Source organism: Nestor notabilis, unplaced genomic scaffold (assembly GCF_000696875.1).
Source record: "Nestor notabilis isolate BGI_N333 unplaced genomic scaffold, ASM69687v1 scaffold18611, whole genome shotgun sequence".
NCBI classification, from domain to species: domain Eukaryota; kingdom Metazoa; phylum Chordata; class Aves; order Psittaciformes; family Psittacidae; genus Nestor; species Nestor notabilis.
Window position 1 is genome coordinate 1 of NW_009913600.1, and position 15,373 is coordinate 15,373.

The 15,373-nt window shown below is 40.2% G+C and overlaps 1 protein-coding gene across 1 annotated transcript; it reads left to right on the forward strand.

Annotated features, from left to right (window-relative positions):
- Positions 1–65: 65 nt before the first annotated feature.
- On the forward strand, positions 66–6,260 carry LOC104412533 (1,25-dihydroxyvitamin D(3) 24-hydroxylase, mitochondrial). The gene is made up of 9 exons (XM_010023277.1): positions 66–197; positions 865–961; positions 2,153–2,244; positions 2,976–3,087; positions 4,476–4,621; positions 4,950–5,116; positions 5,302–5,380; positions 5,846–6,040; positions 6,150–6,260. The coding sequence occupies exons 1-9, from the start codon at positions 153–155 to the stop codon at positions 6,258–6,260; spliced, it is 1,044 nt and encodes a 347-aa protein (XP_010021579.1). The 5' UTR covers positions 66–152.
- The last annotated feature ends 9,113 nt before the right edge of the window (positions 6,261–15,373 follow it).

The window sequence follows — 15,373 nt, forward strand, 5'->3', positions numbered from 1 at the left end:
GGGGAGGTGCCGATGCACATGCTGCCGGTTTGGGGTTGTTTTCTTCTTTCTTCCTTCTTTTAGTCTTTCTCTTCCCAACCTCGCTGTTCTTAATTCAATCTAGGGAAGGAAAGGACTGGCAGAGGGTAAGAACTGCCTTTCAAAAGAAATTGATGAAACCCAGGGAAGTCGCGAAGCTGGATACCACAATCAACGAGGTACTGTGCTTTGAGAAAGTCTTTCTCTAGTCCCACTCCCTTGGAATCCTGGGAAATAAAGGCAGACCAAATGTTCCAGTTTACCTGGATAACTGTTGACTACAGCAGTAAAACCATGAGTTCATACTCTGAAATCGTCCAGGGAATAATAAAGACAAAGGGATTATCAGGGTCTGACCAAAAACGAGACCACACAGTTGACATTGTCTGTCTCCCCAAAACCAGCAAGATTATTCCACAGTGATACAGGCATCCGCAAACCCAGAGTTTTTTCTTGGTTTTCTTGCACTCCATTTTTTTTACCTTTATCCCTTCATCCTCTTTAAACTCTGTGTTCCTCACTGAGTTTGGGGAGCATCTATGGTAAACAGCTTAAAATCCTCCTGATTGCGAAACTCCAGTATTGTCCCAGCATCAGACTGAAGCGTTTTATCCCTGTGTAGGAAAGCTCAGTTCATCAATGTACAAGCAGTAATAACAAGAGTCATGTAAAGTGCAGTCATATTAACACAGAGGGAAACTGAATCTTGTTCAAAGAACATAAGTATTCCTCTCTTGTGAGACTGTTATCTATTGAAGAGACAGCTGAAATGCTAAATTGCAAGGGGTTTTATTAGTTGATGTCATTTTATTCCCTTTTATTCTCTCTCTTCTCTCCACCACTTAGGTCCTGGAAGACTTCATGCACAGAATAGATGAGGTTTGTAACCACGATGGACAAATGGAAGATGTCTATTCAGAATTCAACAAATGGTCATTTGAAAGTAAGTTGGTTTTGCTTGAGAACAATATGCATTTTGTACCTGCCAAGGCATTTCAGTTAAAGTATGGTCAGTGAGAAATGTGTAGGCTGATCATTTCCAAGCTATCACCTACGATATCATGGGAAGTGGGTTGCAGAAAAGCTTCTAGTACTGCCTCTAGCAGTACTAGTGCAAAATTCAGCAGCAGCTATACAGACCCTTCTTCTGCTCATCTGTGTGGCTTCCAAAATACCTCAAACATAAAAGCGGCTTATAAATCCAAAACTTGGGGGAATCACAGTGCATTTATCTAGAGTAGGCTCAGAGAGCACGTGACCATTTTTGTCCATCTGATAGTTGTTAATTAGCAGCAGCACAAGATCAATGAACCGATCCAATAACAGTGAAGAGTATTCATTGTAGACAAAGGTTGGAAAATCCCCTTTTAAATGTTTACATTGGGATTGAGAAGCACTGGAATAAGTTACCAAGACAGGAGCCTCCACCTTTAGAAACCTTTCAGAGTACGCTAAGGAACTGTGTGCCAGGAATGACTTAAGGCAGAAGAAACTGCATCAGTGGTTCCCAAGAGGAGGGATGGTTGGCTATAGTGTGGAACTGAACAAGCTCTGCCAGACACATCTGCTCTTGGCTGGCTCGTGTCGGCAACCTGTGTACTGAGCTCAGAAAGTGTTTGGTTGTGGTTTTTTTTCCACTCTGTTGTGATGGCTGCTTTTAGAAAGGGAGAAATATGAAGTGACAGCTTAAAAAAAAAATCAAAAAGCAAGTGGGAAGAGGTGGAGAGTGGTGGAGTGTGGGATGCAGCCAGTGTTTGCAAGTGGTTTCTGGCTGTCAAAAGGGCAAGAAGATGCTGGAGTAGATGGCTTCTCCAGCTCCAGTTTTCCTGTGACTCAGTTCTCTTAAGTAGCATTGCCAAATACGCCAGCTCTGCTTGGCAGAATGATCTGCTGCTCGTGAGGGGATCCATGTAGTTATTCTTCTTTGTAAAGTGCTACTGTAAGGACATCTTAGCTAGACATACTGCTACCTGGGTCTGAGGCAAACGTGCAGAAGATGTTTTGAAGTGCTGCTCTCATAGGCGTGTATCATAGAACATTTTTCAGATTAATCCAAACTATACCATGATGAGAAATGGTGACACCATGCACCCTTCTGTTTATATCATTTAATTATAATATTGCTTAACAACAGGTATCTGTCTGGTGCTGTATGGAAAGAGGTTTGGTCTCCTACAGCAGGATGTAGAAGAAGAAAGTTTGAAATTCATCAAGGCTGTAAAAACGGTATGGAAGAGCCTTTTTACAGGGGCTGTTTTGATTTGCTATTACTAATGAGAGGGTACCTGAAAAAAGAAACTCAAGCTTCTCTGCTATGAGTGTATTAGCAGCCTTGCACATCCAAGGTGACACTTACATGTGCAAAGCTAGCACTGAACATCTGACAGTCTCATTTATAAAATGCCTGAAGCTGCGGGGGAAAAATGTTGTGTGGACGTCAGGGTAATCCTGGAAATAGAGTTGTCAGGTTGGTTGGTTTACTTCCCTCTCCCTGTAAGACACCCGTTGTGCAACACTGCTGTTTGTTGAGTGGAACTCCTGGACTTGTGTGGGATTATGCAAATACGCTGGAGGTTAGTCACTCCTGCACGCACACCTGATGTGCATTTTGCTGCAGCGTGGACTCAGGTGATATGTATCTGCCTAATTTTAGCCACCTGAAGGATAGGCACTCCATCTGTTGTCAAGGGAGAGAGAGGCATTGTCAAAGAGTGGCTTGTTCCACTCTAAAACAGGATGAATCACTTGCTGGAGAAGTCTCCTAACTTCCACTAACTGCCCTTAATTTTTAGCTGGATATTCTCTGAGTAGATTGAGACCCATCCTTTTGGTCCAGGTTAGAATATCTGCCAGAATCACGACTTCCTGAAAATTGCCTCCTACTTTACAGTCTTATGTTTGGAGATTGCAGATGGATAGATTAAAGAAAGATTTAAAAAACTTTCTTTCCACCACAGATGATGGCTACTTTTGGAATGATGATGGTGACCCCTGTAGAACTTCACAAGGGTCTGAACACAAAAGTCTGGCAGGCTCACACGAAAGCATGGGATGATATATTTAAAACAGGTTATTGTCTTAAACACAATTTCTCTCATTTCCCTTTGTCTCTGCTTCCTACTTAGTGGAATTAACTTCCTTCATACTTGCTACTGCCCTATGCTACTGTTCATTGCTGCCTTCAACACAGATTGAGGCACTTACTTCAGCTAACCACAAAGCTCTTCCAAGCACGGGAGCACTGTTGTCTTATGACTAACACTTAGGTCTGGTCATAGGGCAATACCCAATCCCCAGGAAAGCCTCAGAAATTTAGGAGCTAGCAACGCTGTGAGTCCACTTTAATCTGTCATAAAATGAAACAGCCAGAAAGTGTATAAACTCTTTAAAGGTGAGGTATACGGGTGAGAAAAGAGACTGCTCTCAAAGGCACCTGGAAGAGAGTTATTTTCTTGAGAAACAAGAATTTTACATGCAACAAAAGCCTGTTTGCTTAAATAAAGCAAAAAAAGAGAGAAATTATAGGGTTTCTGAACAACCTGGAATATAGTCCTAACTCCTACAAGAATCAGTAATTTAAATCATTAGGTACAGTTTGGCTTCTTGACAACATTTTCTCTCTAAGATGAATTTGCCTTCACATTACAAATTTACTCTTAACTCTAGATACGAAGTTCAGTTTCTCTTTTTCAATATTTTTCTAGATAGTGACAGTTATAGCTAAAGATTGAGAAAGGGTTTGGAACTTGCGTGATTGAGATGCTGAGTGATATATTTCTCTTAGGTATTTGATACATCAGGACTTTGGGTTATGCCAGCCACACGTGCATTTATTCTTAGTTTATGGGCTTTAGGAAGGACACTTGAAACCAGGTTTGTCCAGAAAAAACAATTTGACACCTTCTCCTGACAGAAAGAGCTCCTTACTAGGAACTGCTCCTAACAGCTGGGATATTCATGAGAAAGGGTGGGCAAAGTCTAGTCCTCTATATATAAAACAAACAAAATGTAGAAATTTGGCGTGTATTTTTGCCTTCCCTTAGTAAATCAAAGGCTTCAATTTCCCCGCAGGGAGTCAGTGCTAAGTCTCTTTGATTTTTCTAACACCTTGATCCCCTTTGAAAATCCAAGCTAATAAATGTTACATGCTTGTATTCCTGTTTGCTAAATATTTCAGTCAACACATCAGTGATTTCCATTGCTAATTTAAGAAAGCAGAATTCCTAATAGTTTGCAGAAGCTCCTTCTGTTCAGAAGTGATTTTTGTGATTGGTTTTCTTTTTTTGTCTGAAAGGTGAAAATACCATTATTTATTCAGTATAATGCTCATTGTCTGACAAAAGAGCACAGCTTGGTATCTTCTTCCAAAATCCTGCATGTGATACATGCTTGTGCTTTTATTTGTGCAGTATTTTTAGTGATTTTCCATTAATCACCTCCTGCTCCTCCCTCCTCAGCCAAGCACTCCATTGACTGTCGACTGGAAAAACACTCTGCAAACCCTCAGGAGGATTTCCTGTGTGACATCTATTCTGGAGGACAACTTTCCAAGAAGGAACTGTACGCTGCCATCGCAGAGCTCCAGATTGCTGGAGTTGAAACGGTAATCCTGCCTTTACAAGAGCTCGCTAAAATTAGCACCCTTCCAACTCCCTGCTTTCTTCCATCACCTAACCATCACAACATCTGAGAGTGAGCTCAGCCTGTAGTGCCTTTGGTGGCCTGTGTGCAAGTGAATTTTTACCTGAAATCACTAAATTCTTCCTTCTGTTCGTTATTCCTAGAGAACAACTGGGATGGCTCATAACCCGTTAGGCTTACAAAATACTGCAAAACAGTGACCAGCTGTAGAGGCTGCTTTGAACTTCTGGAAACTTCATGTTTCTGTCACCACAAATGGAGGCTTTGCATTTTTTTTTGCTTTGTTTCAGACAGCTAATAGTTTACTGTGGGCTTTGTATAACATTTCACGCAATCCACACGTTCAGCAGAAGCTTTTCCAGGAAATACAGAGTGTTTTGGCTGCTGATGAGGGTCCAAGTGCTGAGAACCTGAAAAACATGCCTTACCTAAAAGCATGTCTGAAGGAATCCATGAGGTAAAGTTCTCAAATAATTTGCAAAAAGCAAAATGATCACAAAGGTTTTTACCAACCAGTGTGTACTAGGGAGAAAATTTTCTAGTATGTATAATTTCATTCACCTTTCTGGTTAAGGGAAACGATGATAGATACAGGAAGAAAAAATGCTGGAAATTTAACCCATTTTGTTTCTTTCGCTGTAGACTAACACCATCGGTGCCATTTACCACTCGCACCATCGACACAGAAATGGTTCTGGGAGATTATCAGCTGCCCAAAGGAGTAAGTCAAATTAATTTAGCTTACTAGAATATGTTGTCATTGATTAACTGTCCTATAAACCACTGATGTTGGTCATATTTCAGTGACCATATTTCAAAGTCAAATGACCATATTTCAAAGTCAAAATGACTTTGCCAAAGGTTGATTCCCAGGATAAGGAATGGGGAATTTGCACCAAGAATTCCCATGAGTGGAAAACCATACCTGTCTGTCCTGCTTTTGGAGTTAAACAAAAATAGTTAGATGTGCTACTTCAGATTTTTTTTGTCAAACTTTCCCATGATTTTCTGGGAAAACTATAACCTTTTTGGTGTTGGAATTAATCTTCAGAGAATTACACAACATCTTCTGAGGAAACTGCCTCACCATTACTGTTGAACTACTTTGTTCCATTAACAGACTGATTCCCTTGGTAGCTCTAAGCCAATTTGTAATGAGACTCTCTTTCTATTGCTTTGTTTATAGACCATACTAATGATAAATAGCCATGCCTTGGGTTGCAATGAAGAGTACTTTAATAGCTGGACTCAGTTTAAACCAGAGCGCTGGTTTCAGAAAAACTTAATAAATCCATTTTCTCATGTTCCATTTGGCATTGGGAAGAGGATGTGCATTGGACGCCGCGTTGCAGAGCTACAGCTTCACTTGGCTCTTTGCTGGGTAAATACTCTAAAATGGTATTCCATACACAATGCCTGGTCGTTCAACACGTAACCTAATGAGAAAATCTAGAAGCCAAATCATGCTGACCAAAATGTCTGTGTTTCAGCTCATTCGCAAATACGAAATTGTAGCAACTGATGACAAACCAGTAGAAACACTCCATTCAGGAATACTGATTCCCAGCCGGGAGCTTCCCATTGCATTTCACAGACGATAAGGTATGTGCCTAAAGGTCTCCTGAGTGCAAGAGGCTTTTCTTTGAACCTCATTTAGAATTCTCATACGACTGTGAGTGTAAGAGAGCAGATGTCTTTCTAAGCTTTACTCTCACAATGTGAGACTTCTTAAACACCATCATATTCTGTAGCTTTTAACAGAAAATACTGCATGTACTAAGAAGACAAGTTTTGTACTTGTGGCTCTGAAGTTAGCTGCTGAGTCTTAAACTCCATGAGAGCATGTCTTCTGTGTATGAAGCAGATCAGAAATGGAGAAATCAAAATGTACATACCATTGGAGAAAACAAAATAATGGCTATTCTTATAGCTTCTCCACTGCATTTCTAGATTATATTTCCTGGAAAATAGCATTTGATTTTGAGCATCAGTGCACAGACTAAAAAGAAAATTCCCTAGTGAAGGAAGAGTACACCAGTGCACTACAGAGTTTAGATAAGAAAAAAATATTTTAGGCAGAAGGACAAAGAAAAGAAATACCTATTTGTAAATAATGATGCAATGTTGCAACTTATTGTACATTTTTTGCTTCCAAAAAATTGAATGTAAAATTTTCTCTGCTCACAAGTTTATACAAATAAGCTAAAAAAAAAAAAAAAAAAAAGCTCATTTGTGTAAAAAATCTAAATTGGAAAACTGGGTCTTTGATCTGGAATTAAGTTTTCAAATTAGAAATCAAGTGACATTTAAATACTGAGAGATATTTTTATTTTTTTTTCTGGCCCACACCACAGGAGAAAAATCACCCAGTATAACCTGGATAAGGGTATTAATTCTTCAACTGAAGTTTGTTCAGTGCCATTTGCTTTTAAATAATCGATCACTCTCTAGATTCTTTTTCTGTTTAACACAACTTGCAGAAATAGATGACAACCCTGCTGCTGCCTTCACTGAAAAAACACATATCAACTGGGAAAGTCAAAGCCTATGGTAACCAGTGGAGAAACTGCTACACACATCCCTTGAACAATTCCTGAGCCAGAAATAGCACCAAGAAAATCTCCTGTACTGTTTTATTGGGAAAATGTGGTTGGTTAGTTCAGCTGTGCTTAGCAGTGTTAAAAGGAAAGAAAAATACTGTGCACATTCATATACCTATGCAAATATACTGATTTAGTGCAGCTGAGGGACTGTACAGGGTAGAGCTTGATAATGAGCTGTGGAGTGTTATGTATAGTTCTTGTTAGTGCACAGTGAAATTATTATAGCCTCAAGCTGTTCAACAGGCTGGCTTGGAAAGAGCTGGCTTCCAGTCTTTGAGTATGATACAGGATACCTGGGGAACAACAGCCCCAACTGAACTGCCCTGTTAGCTGAGTTGAGGAGCTTTGGGAAGGCAGCTTAAGGGAAAAGAAACTTGCTTAGTCTTTATCAAATTGCCAGTGTCGTGAATTAAACTGAGAAGTAAGGTGGCAGTCTGTAACAAGGATAACAACAGGGCTTAAAAATTAGGATAATTAAAGTATACTTTCCCTAACATTCACTTTCTTAATAAAAGGCAAATAAGGACAAAAGTATACAACAGGATTTATTCCTCATTCCTGCACAGTTCTTTAATTCAAACAGTTGCAATACTATTGAGTACAGAGTATATTGCTGTGTACTCTGCTCTTACCCATGGAGTTTCATGCCTCCAACTCCCACACAAGCCATTTTATCATGACTTTATTGCAAAAACTTAGTGGTCTTTTATTGCATGAAAGGCCTTATCCATAAATGGAATCACTAGAATCCTATGGGTTCTGCCGCTATTAAATGATGATTATCCTAACAGGATAGTTACTTTATCAATAAGTAATATAAAATACGTTGTTCAAAGAAGGACAGGAAATAAGGATCCTAAATGTTTTGAAGAGGTCTATTTCTTGTGGAGATTTCAATATCTGTATCTGAAGGATAAAGTTGTCACTGCCCTGCATGTAATACTGTATGTTAGCTGTTACATTCACTAGTGTATTTTCCCATGATGCAGTTTGAAGTACAGGTTTATATATATAAAATGAATGGTTATTTTTATTTTTTTACATTCTGAAATGTTACAACTTCTTGGCATTTATTGGTCTGTCTCCTGCATTAGTTTGTTTTTCTCTGCTGTTTATAAGCTGCTGCCATATTACAATGTAAAGCAATTTGTGCATTACCTGAACCTTTCTAGTCAATGTGGTAATAGTCAGTTTTATAATAAAATAAAGATTTTGTTTTATTTATTTATTTATTTATTTCCCTATAGCTAGTCTTCCATAGTTCACTATAAAGTTTTTGTAGCATTACAAAAATCTTGTCTTTTGTGGTAACGTCTTGCACCAAGTTGCTGTGGTGCTTTCATCCTTCTGCTTAATCGCCTCCATAGGCTTGGACTTGAAATTATACAAAATGCAGTTGCTTTAATGCAACAGTGAAAAACTTCCTCTTTATGATACCCCCAACCTGCTTCATTGTGCCTGTAATGACACCCTAGCTGGGAAACTATTTGCTAAGCCCAGCTCTAGCAGGAGGGTGTAGTGGTCACTGCCCAGCACCCAGCCAGTGCCGGCCTGGTGGATTCCAGTTTACCAAGTACAGGGACATAATGCCCTGCAGCATGGAGCTTTGATGCCAAACTCCTTTTGTGCCATTAGTCTTGCCATTCCTTCAATCCAGGCTAGCCCCAGTACTTGGGAATGTGTTAAATCTATGCTGACAGTCCCTTTCCCCCTAATCCTACGAGACCTTAATGAATGCTAATGTTAGGAGGCTTCCTGCATGCATAGCACAGCCTGAACATGTTTCTCCCCAGCATGCAGAGTACTGAGGTCTCCAGGGATGGGATTGTTACATTTCTCTGCCATTATGACAAGATAAAATCAATATAAAGTTTTGAGAAAGGATGAAAATAGTTTGAAGCTTTGCAGGATCAAAAGAAATGATGCCTATGAAAAAAGTGCCATCGACCCAGCACCGTGACTGACAGCCGGGTGGTTACGCAAAGAGCAAATCTGACAGTTATCAAAACCACGCTGTCTCTGCCAAGTGAAGGCTGCCTCTGGCTGAGTGAGTGGTGGTGTAAGAAAAGCTGTACAGCACTCTGTGAGCATGTCACTTCTCTGAAGATCATATTGCAATGTGTCCTTTGGAGTGACTGTGGTTTGTGCTGCTGAAACTAACCTGAGAGCTGAGAGCACTGGGTGGGCTGGGAGACCATAGGTGCTCGCCTGACCCTTGGGAAGCTTTGGCAGCTCCCCTGAGGTACAAGATGATATGCAGAGACCTACCCAAGGTGCTACAACAATAATATTCACTAAGTCTCTTGTTAGAGTATTATAAACTAATATTACTCCATTAGAGCCAATGGAGTTGTGCCAATGTGAAACAAGTGTTAGCAGAAAGCAAGGTCTGTTGTTCAGTTCCAGGCACATCACCCTGCACACCAATGTTCCAATGATTTTACTTTTAAAGACAACCAAAGAGAAGCGGTATTATCTAGTGCGCTGACTTTGACAGCCTAGTTATCAGCTCTTTTGAAATCCTTTATTGCTTCTGTATAGTAAATCACAGGTTCATGCTTACTGGACTGATTATTTTCACTATTTAAATTTAGTGGACTCAAAGACCTACACAAGTGTTAATCTAATTTGACCACCTCTTTACAAGGTGAGGTACAAATGTGTGCTGTCTTCTGGATTTCTAAAAGTACAATATCCACCGACCTGGAAAATTTTGTTCCGGAAGCTTTGAAGATTTTCAAGTTCCTGAAGTTTTCGAAGAACTTCATTAATCTGCTACCTCAAAGTAAATGTCCAAAGCAATTTAGCTAGGAAATAGGTAATTATCAAACTACACAGATAATGAGTGACCAAGCCAGACTTTCACATTAAGAAACTCATGTATCTTTCTTTTTCTTGTATCTCAGAAATCCAGCATGATGCTTCTGAGATTAATAAATGTCCATGAAACCTTTCATCTGTGGTCAGCTGGGTACATTCCGTTCAGTTCTTTGCTTCTTTGAAATGATTTGCTCATTCAGAATTACTTACAAGAAAGACAATGACACCCCTACTTCCCTGTTACAGCTTCCTACACTCACTTCTCAGAGGAAATAGCTGGATTGTAAAGTGAATGGAATTAATTGGCCTCTGCATTAACTTTCTCTAAAAGGAAGTGAACGAGGCTTACCTATCCAAAAGGAAAGTAATTCTGTTCAGGCTTTAGGCATGTTAGTGGGAATGATATAAATGAAGTTGGAGCCAACTTATCTGTGGGGATTTTATGAATAGAGACTGTCAGTTTTCAGGACTGACAAGCTGGTGTTTTTCATGCATGTCCTGCTCATTATAAGCTGGCTGTTACACATTATGTTCTGAGTCAGTCTCTACATACACCTCCTAGTGCTGTGATTAGATGACAGATAAGGTGTTCTAGTTTGTCTTCTATACTGAGAAAGAGCTTTGTTCCCAGCAGCTAGAGGTGGGTTTCATACGTGTGTCAGCGCTGACTTTAACTGATGGGGCAAAATAACCCAAGCTCTGAAAAAATGACTCTGCAAGATGTTCACAGCTAAAGTTCATTCTAGAACAAATTGCAGAAGAACAACTTTGCAGATGCTTAGTTTTAAATACGTGAAACATCACACTGACCTCAGTGAGGCTGTATGTGCACAGGTGGGGGTTTTAATGTATTATCAATTTCCAGCATATCATTTGTGGCACACATATTCAAAATTCATGTAACAGTTGTAGCTTTAGAAGAAAAAGCTGCCTTTTCACTTCAGATAACTGAAACAAAGGGCCTGTTGAGATTGAAACTACAAGCAGTCTCCTTAATCTCTTGCCCTGGATGTCTGTATTGTTCTGACAACTTGTGGATTGATATATCATCATGTAGGTGGCTGTATTCAATTTTTTTTGCATGTCCTTCCAGGCATGGCTTGGGAAAAAGCATTAATATATTATGAAACTGAGCATTACACTTACATTTAATCATCTTAGGTATTTCTGAGTATTGGCTTTCAAGAGGGTAAAAAACAGAGAGATGCTTAATTGTTTTGCTACAGAAACAGCACACGTCCTTTGCCAGCTCTCCAGTCTTTTGTACTGTAGCTCAGGGCTTCAATCTGACTGCCTTAAATCCCTTTCATACACTGAGATATAAACCAGGAATACACTTGTTGACATTGAGAAATGTAAACTAACACAAAACTGGTATTGGCCACTACAGAATCAGTACAATTGTTTGGGCAGGGAAGTGTAACTGCTACCGATGGAGACCACACTTGGGATCTGGTTCAACATTAGTGTTCTTTTTCCAAGACAGCCCAACTTTCCATATGAATATTACTGCTTGCTTCTTTCTTGTCTGTTTATCCAGAAGTGCATTAACACCTCATACTATACCTATCTGCACCTAATCATCTATATTTCTATAGGAAATACATTGACTTCCAGCTTTTGTCCATAGTTTTTGTCTCAGCTCTATGATCAGTAGCCTGTGGCTTTGGAACAACATAAAAAGTTCAACTTTAGCTGTAGTTTTAGGGTTCAGGAGGAGTTTTATAAATCTTTACCTCATGGGGTTTGGATGGAGCACTTACAAAGCAATCCTCCTCCTGTCAAGGAAAACAACAATGAGACAGAATGTCAAAACAGGTGTGGAATGGAATGCAGTTTATAATCAGGGTAAATTATACTTTGCTTTCTTGGGCATGTTCCTCTTGACAAGTTCGAACTCTTTGTCTCTAATTGTTCAGCATGTTGAATGAACTCCAGGCACCGCATGTCAGAGGAGAAGGGAAGGCAGTGGAGACTGCTGCTGGCAGGGAGCACAACAAGGTAATAAAGGGAACTCTGAGTACAAGAGTTACCCCTTGGTCTTCCCCAACTGGTATGCACATTTATGATACTTTACCTTGTGCTATCAACTTAGGTACCCAGAAACTCGGTAGTAAATCAAACAAATCACATCTGATTCACCCTGCAATTGAACTGTCTTCTGCACAAAAAAGGAGACAGGAGAGAAGCAGGGGAATGGTGCATGTCTTGCTTACCTTAAACTAACGGGGATCCTCACTGTCAGATGGACTTCCAGCGGCACAGAGTTGGCTCAAGGTGAAGAAAAACGTTCTCTAAATGTAATGGAAATAACGGAAGGAAGTCTGAAAACCTCACACCTCAGGCAGTGTGGATTGCACTTATCTAGCCATTCAAATTCCCACAAAAGAAAAAACAAAACAAAGCAACCCCCCTTATTGTTTATCTCAGTTATACCACTGGGAATCACAAATAATTTTGCAGATGAGGTCAATGCATGAATCAAGCGTAGTCCCACTTGGTTCAGGGCAAAGGTACCCACATATCTGATCAGGTATCAGCCAAGAGCCAGCTTGATCCATGGGCAAAGGCCATCCTCAGTCCTAAAACTGGGTGCTGCTTTGACAGGAACATTCAACCACAGGCTGCAGATACCCAACTGCCCTTTGTCAACACACTCACTGTGTCGAGGTTGCACTGGATAGGATTAAACTGGCCCAGGAGAAGGCCTCAGCTGGGATCCAGATTTTAGTAATTTTAAATGGGGCCTGCAAAGCATAAGCTGAATAAGGAAGACTTTGGGAGCAAGATTATGGGCAGGATGACATTGTAGGTAGTTGGGTTCACACACATCATTTGCTCTGTTTAGGAGATGCCAAGTTTTGGTACTCCAGAACAAGTCCGCCTTCCCTCTAGCTATATTTGAAAGTCAGAGCAATAGAAAAGAAAAGCTATAAATATGCATTGCTCCTTGTGACACACACATTCAGTATCTCGTTTCAATGCAAGTGAAAAGCTTCAAAGCACACCCCACTAAAAAAACCCCAACCAAACCAAAGAGAACAAAATAGGAGATATCTTGTATGTGGTCACTGAACACACTGATTTAAATTTCTCAAGTAATTGAACAACCTGGGAATATTATCAAATTCGTATCAGCAGCTTCCACTGTAGCTTCTCTTTTTAATAAGTGTACAAGGGGTTGGAATGCCAGAGAAAGTTGGTTTTAATCATTAAAGACTAAACCCCAGAGCATCTTGGATTTTCTACCTGATGGAAGCAGGTTGTGCAGCTGCAGAGTTGTGAAATCCTTAAATAACTTCAAAAAAGGAAAAATTAGCTGCTCCTTGAAAATACTTCACATACTTGAATTGCTCGTGATACCTGACCCACAGCAATATATTAAATAGCTAATTCTGGGTGCTAATTTTTCAAAATATATTTTTTTCCACTTTAAAATTAAATTGGATCCAATGATCTTTGTAAGTATTTTCACAGGAGGCTCAGGCAGGTATTTTCTCATAACGGTGTTTCACTGATGACATTTTTCAATCATTGCAGTGAATGAAACGTGTATGTCGTAGAGTCACAGAACAGCTTCAGTTAGAAGGGACCTTTAAAGAGCATCTATTCCAACCCACCTCCTTGCAATAAGCTGGGACATCTTCAACTATGTGTATTAAAAAATTCAAAAGCCTATAATAAGCATTGATAACATCTCTAAAAATACTTAGTAAAAACTCAGGATATTTGGACACTAACCTTGTGTCCAAATAATGTTCTTTATGAAACTGAGTTTCTGCTAAGAAATTTCAATTTTACATTCTGATACAAATTATTCAAGAGTAAATGAGGAAGATACTACTTGTGAGGTGACATGAAATTAAGCCATCTAAATCCAGCAGGATGGGTTTGGGGATTTTTTTTCCCTCTGAATACCAAAGTTTTGCTCAGGAACTTTCCTTCTGTTTTGAACAGATCAGAAAAGAAGAAGTAATTGCGAAAGCTGTCCTTGTTGCTGAACCATGGCAAAACAGATTTTCAGCAAAGGGGCACACGCAGAGGGAAGTCTGGCAACTAATGCTTGGGAAGATGTGCTTGGGGACATTTTCCAGAAAGGAGACTGACTTCAAATACAGTTGACTCATAACTCCCACAAAGTTTTTCTTGCCCAAAGGCAGAATTGAAAGAGAAACTAGATCAGCTTATTCCTTGAGGAATCAAAGAGTTAGCTCTGAGCCAGCAGTGTGCAGGTATTCACCAGTCACTGCGGGAAGGGAGGGAAGTTTTGTTTATGTGTAGATATAAATGAATGGAATTAATATTCAAAAATAGCACATTATACTACCTACTGATGCCAGATATTTGATCTGTGCTTTGATCCAACAACAGGGTTCTGGCAGGTGCCCTTAGGAAAACAGAGCACAAGTTTTTCTGCATATTCAATAGTCCCTTGGGAAGCCACTGTTTCCTCCAAGCCCCTCTTGGGTTGTGATTGGCACCCAATGTGCTTCACTGGAACAGGCAAAAGATTTCTGAGAACATGAAGAGTCCTGTGCTGTATATAGAAGTGAATGGGATCCAGGGAAAACAATTGAAAGAGCAACAGGCAGTTCCGGGAAAAAATCAGAGCTTCTGAACAAATAAACAAAGGTGTGAATCCTGCAGAATGGAATTAATATTCTCATAAGGGAAGTTAAAGTAGAGGGTGTTCAGACAGGTCACAATCACTAACAGAGACCAGGTACAAAGCTGATGGGGATTATGACAGGAAATGGATGTTGTGTTTGGCAACCTGAGTGCTCATGCTGGGCACAGCCACCGCCAGGCTCTACATCCCATAGCTCCCATCTCCCGGCAACAGCATGGCCAGAGCAGGGTGCCCAGGGAAGGGAGATGGCACAAACACACGGGGACGGTTCCACTGCCGAGGAACGTGCTTGCATAGTCATAACGAAATGCACTACCCAAAGAACAGACATGTGCTGTCTTCCCCAGCAGCCTTGCAGGGTGCTCACAGTGTTACAACAGAGTGGTTGTGCAGCCCTGTGAAGCCACGTGCCTGACACTGGCCATGCTCAAGCTCCTTCACTTTCCATCCTTCTTTCTGGAGGAATATTATACTCCGTGCTATGTGTGCTGAAGCTGACAGCTCCTGGTCTTTACATCTTGCATAGGGCTGGTGACTTCTGTTGCAGCTGGAGGAGAATGGGAAATAGGTTTGATTTTTGTCTTTTTGGCCAATCTTGAAATAAAAAATTATTTTATGTTTGGAAATTTGAATGAGATTAAATAAAAAAGAAGTGGGGTTT

Excerpts from the sequence above, each read along its gene's own strand:
- LOC104412533 (XM_010023277.1), top strand. The coding sequence starts at position 153 with ATGAAACCCAGGGAAGTCGCGAAGCTGGATACCACAATCAACGAG. Across the intron at positions 2,245-2,975 it reads TCATCAAGGCTGTAAAAACG|ATGATGGCTACTTTTGGAAT; the intron begins GTATGGAAGAGC and ends TTTCCACCACAG. Across the intron at positions 3,088-4,475 it reads GGATGATATATTTAAAACAG|CCAAGCACTCCATTGACTGT; the intron begins GTTATTGTCTTA and ends CTCCCTCCTCAG.